The following is an 11,861-nucleotide window of genomic DNA, read 5'->3' as shown; positions in this document are numbered from 1 at the left end:
CGGCATTCTGCTAATAAATAAGTTAGCTTATGCTAGTGCTTTATTTGAATTTGATGTAATTTGTTTCGAAGCTATATATTTTATAGTACTAAAAAGAAAAGTAATATAGTACTCTCTCCGTCCCAACGAAAGCAATGCGCTTCTTTTCGGCACGGAATTTAAAAAGAATAAGATTGTAGTGTAAAAGTGTATGGAGCCACATTATTTGTAGTGTAAAATTATTACTAAAATAAGAAATGCATCACTTTCGTTGGTACGGCTCAAAAAAGAATATGCACCGCTTTCGTTGAGATGGAGAGAGTAGTATATTTTTTTTGAAACAATTATAGTAATATATTTGTGTAATATATAATAGTAGTAGTAGTTTTGATAATAAAAAAAAATGAACTAAAACGCTCTGTTTGTTCGTCTCACGAACTTTTATATAAGAGATGATTTCATATAATTATTTCATTAAATTCCAAACACAAAAATAATATAGAGCAGCATACACATGCATGTAGAATATTCGTAAACAATTTTACGATGAATTAATATTTATCCATACCGACACAAATGCATGTCCAAGTTTCCACATAAAAGTTTAGGATTAATACTGCATTCATTCCTGAATTTGTGAAATGTAAAAAATAAAAATAAAAAATGTGGCATATAAATAAATGTAGTATTAAATATTGCATGTAAATGGTGTAAAACAAGTCACATGTATTAGCTAAAAAAATTAATGTTGATCATTCAAGTCTCTTGTAAGTATGTAACTTAAGTTAAGAGTGTGATCAGTTTGTTTAGTAGCATTCAATTCCAACTCTTGAAATTACATCAATAATTTAATGTTATTTTCTCCTAATTATCACTCCAAACTTAATCAACTCATTTCAAAGTTTTTATTTATCGAACTCAATAATACAAACTTGGACATATTATAACTTCTAACAATCAGAATTAATTAGAAACTCTAATACATTAACATTTTTAATTTGTACAAAAATTACAAGGTCCTCGAATTTTCCTTGTCCCCTAAAAACATCAAAATAACCACAAAATAGATAATTAAAATTAATCAGCAATTTACCTTCCTCGCCCGACCCGTTAACCCGGCCCGAATCCACAAAAGCAACGTTACTTCATTCCTTTCAGTCAGTCAGAAACACAATATTCACACTTCCCCAAAAACAAAAACCGGGCCGCCCATGCCCGGTCCGGCCCGTTTTCACCGAGTTCACCCGTAATCGGAACTCGCTGAGTTCGCCCGGCCGCGGTCGAGCGAGTTCTCCCGCACGAGCTTCGCGTAGATTCTCTCGCGCAGCTGCCGCCCAGACTCGACCCGCTCCATCACCGGCTCCTCCTCGCACCCGCCGCCGCCCCATGCGTCGAACGCGCTGAGTCCGGACCGAGTTTGGGACTGAATCGGAGTGGTGGGAAGGCTCATGAACCCGGGCCTAGGGCTCCGCGGGGAGCCCGACCCTGGCCCGAGCCCGAGCCCGATTCCCCACGAGGGCGGGCTCATGCTCAATTTCATCCCCATTTTCATCTTACTCAGCTGCAAACACCGCATTGACTCGGTGACGGAGCTGAGACTCATCGACGGCGAAATCGGCGGTGATCCGGCTGTAGGAGAAGACGGCGGCGGCGAGTACATCGCCGCCGACCTCGGCGAGACGCCGATCGGCGACGCGTCGGGGCTGGTGGTGAGCGGCGGGAGGACCCTGAGCTGCTCCGGCGTGTGCGCGAAGAAGCAGACGCGGCGGCGGCATCCGGTGCCGTCCTTGCACGGCTGCGTGCGGTAGCGCGCCGGGTGCAGCCACGACTCGAAGACGCCGTGCGCGTACTCGCAGGCGTCGCCGCGCGCGCAGTCCCCCGCGCGGCGGAAGTCGGGGCAGGCACCGCCGGAGTAGTGGTGGCGGCGCGGGTCGCGCCGCCGCGCCTTCTCCCCCGGGTGCGCGAAGGGGCAGTCCGTCCAGTCGTGCGACCGCGCGATCGCGCAGCGCCGCACCTTGAACTCGAACATGCGGAAGTCGTCGCAGGAGAAGGCGTCGCCGGAGTCGTCGAACCCCGGCACGCCGTCGTCGTCGCGGTTCCCCGGGAGGTAGCGCTGCAGCGCCGCCAGCGCCGCGTCGTATTGGCTGCTTAGGGCTCCGGAGATTGGGGATTGAATGTGCGCCGTCGGTTCCTCTCCGTAGTCCCAGCTAGGGATTTTGACGGTCGGATTTGACCGAGGATGATCTCCGGTCATCATCATCGTGTTCTTTTTTCCCCCTTTTTTTGACCTTCTTTTTTTTTTATAATTTTGATTATTTTTTTTTCCTTCTCTTTGTTCAACTTCGCTCAAACAGCACTGTCATGATCACTAAGAACTCGGAAGCGGGGCTTCCCATATAAACTGAAAATTTAACCATGGTTAAAGGCGTTGACTCAACCACGGTTAGATTAAAATATCTACCATTAGTTTATGTTATTTATTTTTATCTTTACTTTTAACTTCTTCTATATCCATAATATCTGTAAACTGACAAGTGGGCATAACGAGTTAAAGCCAGAAATTTTAATCTTGCCATTCGCATTTACTCTCTCCGTCCCATAGGAACATGACACAGTTTCTTTTTTGATTTGTCCCACGAAGTATAATATATTTTTAAAAATAACAAAAAAATTATTTTTTATTCACATTTTCACTTTTTCATCTACCACACTTAACACATAAAATATCAATTTCTTAGTTCTCGTACCGAAAAAAACTATGCCATGCTTCATGGGACGGAGGAAGTACTTCGAATTTAAAGAATGTCCCGAATTTTCAGCATTTTATATAAAATATTTTGAACTTTCATTTTCTTTTAAAAGTTTTGAATTTTCAAATTTTTTCATAAAATATCTCATTGTATAAAATTCAATTATGAAAAAATGACAAAAAAATTCTAAACTTTCAATATTTTCGACCAACAGTACTTCCCAATATGATTTTTCAACAAAAGAGATTTTCAAAATATTTATCTGCACGCGAGATAAGTTATCTTTCTATCATCAAATTTTGTATAGCGGAACATTTTATGAAAAAAGTTGAAATTTCAGAACTTTTTAAGAGAAAAATGAAAATTCAGGATATTTTATAAAAAATGTTGAAAGTTCGAAACATAAAACACTATTATCTCAAATTTAAACATATTTTATCATTTCAGTTTTTTGTGGAAATAAATAAATCAAGGACTTGTTTGTTATATCTGCAAGAAAAGAAAAAATTTCCTAGATTTTCATAAACATTTATTTTTTAGCATTTTTCTGCTTCAGGTGTCTGGATATGACTGTATCTCATGTTTTTTTTCCTATAAGCTGGGCTTTTCTGGTTTAGGAAAATTCCCATGCATAATTGCATTAAATGTGGGGGATTTTTGGATTTATCCGAATCATTATTTGTTGTATTCTTTCTTATTATTATTTTCATCGATTTATGTGACCTTTTGTGTGTGACAGTAGTTTTAGAAATCATGATATCGCACGATGTCAGTGTCATTAATTTACACTTACTATGTAATTATAGTACCATATACGAATATGAAATGAAATAGTAACATCGTTTTCATCTTATCTCAAAATCTTGATTTGCCTAATTTACATGTCTTTCATTTACTTTCAAGGTGTCTATTGTCGGTCATTATTGGAAAATTTAGTTAAATTTCATCGTCTTTGCCTAACTTAATTAATCTTGATATTTATCCTTAACAAAGATAATTAAAATTGGATTCGTGGCTATGCTTTCATATTTTACAATAATGTACTTACTTGTCCTTGAACTGTTATGTGATTTTTCCTGTTGATAATAATTAGTACTATTACGTAATTGAAATATTGTTACGAATTTGAATATTACTAATATTTTTCAGAATTAAGTGGTGATTTCTTAATTAAAGTATTATTAAGAATTTTAATCTTATTAACTTGCTTTAAGTCGAGATAGTTATATGGAATAGCAGTTGTAAATATAATATATTTAGTTATTTGTAATTTTTTGCCAACGAGGCCTTTCTCGCCAACGTTTGTAACTTAAAAAAGGTTATTTTGTAATTTAAAAAAAAAAATGTTTTAGTTAGGAGTAATATTAAATCATGATGTGCCCCACTATGGTCCTAAACAACTTCCAATAAGTTTTTCTATCTAATGCTAAAATAATAGTAGTAATAAAAAAAAGGTCAATGTAGTTTTCAAATTACCTCTGCAATACAGAACAATATCTATTAATCAGGCATAATTTGAAACCGGCATTAGTAACATCATTGACGTAATAAATGATGTATTAAAAAAAATCTTCAAATCAATTTGAAATTGATTTTAAATGAATTTTAACGATAATTTTATAAGTTAAAGAAAAATTAATGTCATGATTTATGTAAAATTTAAAATGAATATATAAAAATTATATTAATAGTCCATTAGACAGCCACTAATTTTTATTTTTTAAATTTTTCTTCATTTTTTAGTTATTCGTTTTTTTTTTCTCGTTGTATAGATAGAGCACATTTTTTATTTTTTTCATATTCATTTGATTATGTTTGTAATAAAATGCGTAACTGAATGAAAGACCATAAAATGATCTTTACTTTGATACTATATGATATGTGAAAAAAGAATTTAAAATGAACATATTATGATAATTTAAGGTTTTGAAATAAATAATTTATATTTTTTAAGTAATATTATTTTCCTTGAAAATATAAACCTTATTTTAAGCATTTTAAAATTTTCTTTTTCCTTATTTTCTAAAATTATGTATTTCTATTTATTTCATATAAAAACTTAATGTTCTCTCTGCCCACTTGTAAATCACCACTGCACCACCGCCGATAAATCACCACCGACACCACCACCGCACCACCGCCGGTAAATCACCACAACCCCACCCAAATCGAGCTCATAAACCTGCAACCCACCCAAATCGAACTCAGAAATCAAACGATTTCCCCCAACCAAATCTGCAACCCAAATTAGGGGTTATGGTTTTGCCGAGGGTTAGGGGAGATCAGAGGTGAGAGGCGGAGGAGGAGGAGATCAGAGGGAGGAAAAGGGCGACCGAGGGCGGTGACGAGAACTGCTGTCGCTCAGCCAAGGAGTGTGGAGAGGGAGCTGCTGTTGGTGACGATGGTGGCGGCTCTGTGCTGGAGGAGAAGGCGATGGTGGAGGCGCAGAGAGAGAGAGAGAGCCGAGTGCCCTGGTTGACGGAAAACGGGCGGCAAAGCGTTGCGGTCACCAATGAGAGAAGTGACAGATCCGGCGAATTTCAGGAAGATTCTAGGGCTCCAAATCAAAAACTCTGCTGCGAAGGGGAAACTTAACAAAATCAAGGCCTCCTACAAGTTATCTGATGCCGGAAAGAAGGAGAAGGCGGCCACTGCAAAGAAACCCGCCGTAGCCGTTGCTGAAAAGCCTAGGGCGGCTAAGGCGGCTGCTCCCTTGTAAATGGTGAGCCGGAGGAGAAGGTGAGGGAGGAGAAGGTGAGTCGGTAGCCTCTCGCCAGATCGTCGTCCAACAGATAGAAGGCGACGGAGGAGAAGGTGAGGGCGGAGAAAGGCTTCCTCCGACGAGCAGACAGCGGGCGGTGGAGACTCCGGCGCAGAGAGAGAGAGAGAGACGAGAGAGAGAGACAGAAAGAGAGAGAGAGAGAGAGAGAGAGAGAGAGAGAGAGAGAAAATAGGGGAAATGAATTAATTAAGGGTTTATTAGTTGAACAATTAGTGATCTCATTTAATGTTAAGCATCCCCTTATTATTTCCTTTTTAGGAAACGAGACATTATCGGTGGGACAACCCAAAAAGGAAAATGAGACTTGAATAGCGGGACGGAGGGAGTAGCATATTATGTATTAGTATAATTTATTTTGATAAACACTTAAGTAATATACTTCCTCCGTCCCATAAGAGTGTACATTTTTTTCTATTTTGGAACGTCCACAAGAGTGTGCATTTGTCATTTTTGAACACTACCTCATCACTAACTCCTCATTTCTTACTCTTACTTTATAATGGATCACTTTCTTCACTCCTAATACATTCGTCTAATATTTTATTAAATATATGTCACCAAAAGTGACGCACACTCTTGTGGGACGGAGGGAGTATAATCTATATTTGACATATTTAACTTTTTTGAATTTTATTATATATTTTTTATTTTTAAATTTATTTTAACTATAATTATTATTGTATATGACACGAAGGGCTATTCTACTTTACTCAAACAACTTCTAAATAAATGTTAATATCCATTTCCAAATTAAAACAAAATTTCTAATTGCACAAAAGAATTCACAACCTCCACACTAAATTGTGATGGTCTCCAATGAAATCGATTTAAAAAAAAAAAATCACCTTCACAATGACACTACTTTGACCAATTTTTAAAGTATCATTTTTATGTTGAAGTAATGATATTGTGAAGGTGATTTTTTAAAAAAAACCGATTTCATATGAGTTTTTGTGACTGTGGAGATGAATTCCATGCGATCGAGATAGTGGTATATCTATGACTACCGACATGCCTCGGTTATAAAAATTCACACATTTAACAATATTTTTTAATTTTACTAGCTTTAAATTAAGCATGCCTAACTTTTCCTGAAAGCTGTATTTTAACACAACCGAATCTCTTTTCCATATACACATTCTAAGCTGATATCATATGTACAAATAGTAAAGAATGTTTGGTATATCAGAATTTTACTTGCTATTTCGACGAATATTTAACTAAGGTGATATCATATGTACAAATAGTAAAGAATGTTTGGTGTATTAGAATTTGAGTTGCTATTTTGACAAATATTTAACTATTGTAACAATAATATTTATACATTTAAATAACTTTAAATAATTAGTGAATAATGGTATATAAGTTTAAGATTAAATTAGTAAAGTATTAAAATCATTTTTTGATTATGTTTGAGATGAGTACGAGTACATATATTTTATACGAGTGTGAAAGACTGAATTATATCAATATCATGGTTTTGATTCATCGTCATGCTTAGGGCTGGGGAAATATACCGAAAACTCGGTATACCGATTATTCCGTATCGAAAAATACCGAAAAATATCGAATTTAAGGTGTATCGAATTTTTCGGTCAGGTATGATACCGTACCGAAGATTTTCAGTAAGGTAAAGGTATGAATTTTCAAATACCGAGGTATACCGATGTATACAGATACCACGGTATATACCGAAAAAATTAATAAATACCGTATTAAAGATATATACCAAAACACGGTATGATACTGTATTATTGGTATACCAGCATATACCGTCTAGCAATATATACCGATGATGCGGTATGATACATTTGCCTGGTATACCGCAATTTACAGTATATACTGATATACCGGTAATACGATATCATACCTTGTTCTGTTATGATACCATGATTGCCGGTACGAGAGAGAATATAAATATCATCAAACTATATAAAAATGAACAAAATATAATATAATTTAATATAATCGAACTATAGCATTATTTATATTAATATTATAATATTTTTATATAATATAATAATTCTCTTATATGAGTTACATAGTTATAATATACATGTATGAGAATATAAAGATCACCTTATATATATAAACTAAATAGTTATAACATAATAATATAACCTTATATAACTTACACAAATTTTTTTTTTTTTGACTTGGGGGAGTTGGGGAGGGGGAGTAGTGGGGATTGAACTCAGGACAGAGGTCGCACCGCTTGGTGTCCCCTTGAAGACTAAGTTACACAATTATAACATCTAATTTATAACACTATAAATTACATCTAACTTTATAATATAACCTTATAAATTACCTTATAGTATAACATTATTAGTTACATCTAATATCTAACTTTATAATAATAATATAAATTACATCTATCTAACTATATAACATCCTTTTTTTTATCAAGAAAAAAAATTCAATAAAAAAAGTACCAAAGGTACCAGCAAGAAGATCTACATGAGGTTGGTAACCAAATCATTGGAGCACCAAACAGAAAAAATCGGATCCTTCAAAAGGATCTCAAAAATTTTGTTCCAACTCCATGTCCTAACCTTAATCTTCGAAATGATACTTTTACTATCGCAGTCGGAGTCATCAAATCTACATTCATTTATCCGTCTCCACATCAGCCAAATGGAGCAAACCTACACCGTCATAAGAAGCCTCCTATCTTCTTCCCACTGCCCAAATTCACGAACGACTCAAAATGCCTTCCTACCGTATTTGGTCTCACCGTGATGATTCCCAACCATTTTTGAATCTCGTCCCAAAGCTCAGCAGTCTTCGGACATAAGATGAACATATGATTTGCCGTCTCCCTTTGAAGATTGCAAAATTTACACTTTGTCTCTTCATCGCATAGCATCACCTTCCTCTTTTCCAGATTATAGCAAGTGGCAAGTCTGTTTCTAAGAAGTCTCCACGCCGTGACTATCGCTTTCTGGGGCGCTGGCGTTTTCGATACTCTCGCATAACTTTTTTTTTTTTTTTTAACCAGGGGCCTTAGCCCACTGGCCACCGGGTCCTCACTTAAGTGAAGTGACCCGGGTTCGATCCCTCCTGGGAACGAATTGGAGATTGGAGATATAAGGTGGATTTGGTGAATGGAGAGATAAGGTGGTTCTTGGAGTGGATGGAGAACTAATTCTAACTCTCGCATAACTTATTATATCTAACTTGTAACATCTAACTTATAACTTATACTAACATTTAACTTTTAACATCTAACTTTATTGTGTTTGAATTTTATTATTGAAGTTATTATATTTATTAGATGTTATTCATTAGGTAAGCAAGTTTTTTTTTAAAAAATAAGTTATCGATAATACCGTATCGAAACTTATCAATTTCAATTAATATACCGATTATTTTTGTATATCGTGAAAATACGATATACCGAAATATAATACGTTATACCAAAACACAGTACGGTATACCGAAACTAAGGTACGGTAAATGTATGAGATTTTTCCATACCGTATTTTAAGGTATACCGAACTAAGGTATAACGTATGTAAAGGTAAGGTAAAGGTATGCGATTTCTCCGTACCGGAGGTATAAGGTATGAAGAATTTAGTAAGGTATATCGTATTGTCTCACCCCTAGTCATGCTTCATCACAATCAATAACAATTTCAGATTACAAAATCATATTTAAGTATAGAGTTATTTTTATAATTTTTTAACTTATAAATTATAACGTAAGGTGATATTCCATTAAGCTCATGGTAAATTTAAGTACAGAGTTATTTTTACAAATTTTTTACTTATAAATTATAACATAAAGTGATATTCCATTGAGTTCTCCACGAGTTACAAACTAATTTATAATTATACCAAATCAAAATGACTCGATGCCCGGCGGAGCCATGTGAGGGGCCCACCCCCGTTTTTAGCTATTTTTATAATTATTAACTTGTAGGTTTTTTTTGTTGTAATCATATTAAATTCGATATATAACTTTTCCGTATCAGAATATTTAAGGAAATTCCTTATTTCTTCCCCATGATTAAGAATATTTATTTTATAAATTGTAGTAGCTAGTTTGAATTATAATTTTATATATATTTTATCAAGTTTTAAACACACAAAAATTACACAGTACTGTATTTTTTATGTAGAAGTGCTCAAGTTTAATTCAAGTATACGATTGCATTTCCCTATAATATTATCAATAATATATTATTTTGGTTGATACGAATATGAATTTGTCCTTGCAAACCTCTATTTTCTAGAGAAATAAATTCAATCCCTCACGTAAGAGAGTATCACATGTGATATGACACGGGTCTTAAAAAAAAGTTAATAGATAATGTATTGAGTGATAATGAGTATTTGCGGTTGAATTAATTGATTGTGGATTATGTAGAAATGAGTGATTGTGGTTAAAAAGAGAAAGTAAATATGATACTTTCTTATGTAACTGACGAAAATGAAAAATGTGCTATGATGAATGAGGAGTAAAATACGTGCAGGTGAGGATCGTGGCACGTGTGTATTTGTTTGAGGGGATCTTAGAAAATAATGTTTACAAGACTGGAGCCATGAAAACTTCGGGTTGGATATTCATTTCCATGGAACTAGGGAAATATTTCAGTCGTAGAATTATACATCCTTGTTGTTCGCCATCACTGTCATAAAAGTACAAAGCCCCGACTAAAGCTGACACGTCGCCTACATGGACGTTGTTACTGTGCATGAAGAGTACGTGATACAGCTGAGAAATAACTATCTTACCCCTTTTGCCCATGTAACTTATACATAGCCTTTTTTTCCCAATAATTTGCAAGACACATTCTCTAAATTATCCGAAACATACATGACTCAATACTGCTGAAATAAGATTTTATTAAAAAGAAAAGAAACAACAATGGAGAACCAAAAACCCTTGAAAGCACAAAGCTGCAGACTAAGGGCCGAGCCTCGTTAAAACCTCATAATAGCTGAGGAAAAAGAGTACTCGTCAAGGACCAAGGTTGACAGAGCTGAGTTAGGAGGTCTCAAGGATTCCGGCCGAACCATTACCCTTAGGCCTCCCGGCTCACAACCGATCCAGAACGAAGAGAAAAAAAACCAAAAAATCAAGCGAAACGAGAAAAATAGGGAATGGAAACATCCTCCTTGACAAAATCATTTAAACCAGCAATGGCATGAGGCCAAAAACCCTCCTCCGAAGCTTGAGAAGCTAAAAAATCCGCCGAACTGTTGCCCTCACGAAAAATGTGAGAAATGCGCCACGTGAAAGAATGGAGTTTGGAGAGAGCAAGCTGCCACCGAGGCTTGAATCTCCAAGGAACCGTCTCAGATAGCGACTGAAGAAGCTGAACCACGTAAGAAGAATCCGACTCAAACCAAACTCTCTCCCATTTGGCGCGATGTGCAGATTCAATCGCAATAATAATAGCTAAAAGCTCTGCTTCGAACGCAACCCCATGGCCGCCTGAAAAATGATAACAACCAGGAACGTCGTTGAAGGCATTCCTAAAGACGCCCCCCGCATGAATCCTCCCTTCACGGACCGAGCCATCAGTATTAACTTTAATCCAAGACGGCGGGGGAAGGTGCCAAGCAACGTAAATAAAGGAGAAAGGCTTCCTGGGTTGTCCAGCGATGGAAAGATTCTTAAGAATGAGTAGATCAGTAACCGAGTTGGCCATAGTGCCAAGGACGAAATTGTATACATGACTCAATACTATTACTCTCAAGTTGTTCTTCCTCTCGTACACTTGGGCAGGTAAACCAATAACGATAGAACGGTAGGATTTGTCTTTCTCATTTTATTATTCAACATGATACTTTTTTGTGGGGCGAAGGGAATAGTATTTAAGAACTAATTTGAAATGTAACTAAATTAATGCCCTTCTGAATTATTTATTTTCTTAGTTAAAAAATACACAATTTTATATCATATTATCGTCCCCTTTTCTTCTCGCTCCCAAATTAGATTAAAATGATGTTATCCCTTTATTAAAAAAATGTATTCTAAACCCTTAATAAAAATATTTAATTTTGAATCCAAATACTCTAGTTAAATACTTATAAATTATAACTCGACACTCTCATTTTAGTCGATTATAATTAATGGTTTGTTAACTAGAATCTTAATTCAATCGTAATTGTCTGATTGGTTAGGTTGATATATATTTTGAATTTTACGATTTTTTTTAAAAAAATTGTAACTCATTTCAAATTTTTTGATTCGGATCGGATTTTATCCGAAACTTTTTATATTTTTGAATTCGAATTTGAATAATATGTTGTGAATCAGATTTTTTTTTTTTTTTTGAATTTTTGAATGAAATTGAATTAGATAAAAATCTAATTCAAAATCAAATACTCAACCTAATT

At 35.5% G+C, this 11,861-nt stretch overlaps 1 protein-coding gene across 1 annotated transcript; it reads right to left on the bottom strand.

Moving 5' to 3' along the window:
• Window positions 1-861: 861 nt before the first annotated feature.
• LOC130994909 (zinc finger CCCH domain-containing protein 20-like) lies at window positions 862-2,466 on the bottom strand. Its single transcript, XM_057920043.1, has one exon. The coding sequence runs from the start codon at window positions 2,237-2,239 to the stop codon at window positions 1,220-1,222; it is 1,020 nt and encodes a 339-aa protein (XP_057776026.1). The 5' UTR covers window positions 2,240-2,466; the 3' UTR covers window positions 862-1,219.
• Window positions 2,467-11,861: the final 9,395 nt, after the last annotated feature.

The sequence above is a fragment of the Salvia miltiorrhiza genome, chromosome 7 (genome assembly GCF_028751815.1).
Source record: "Salvia miltiorrhiza cultivar Shanhuang (shh) chromosome 7, IMPLAD_Smil_shh, whole genome shotgun sequence".
NCBI classification, from domain to species: domain Eukaryota; kingdom Viridiplantae; phylum Streptophyta; class Magnoliopsida; order Lamiales; family Lamiaceae; genus Salvia; species Salvia miltiorrhiza.
The sequence above is the reverse complement of the archived record's forward strand: the minus strand, read 5'-3'. Positions and strand labels throughout refer to the sequence as shown.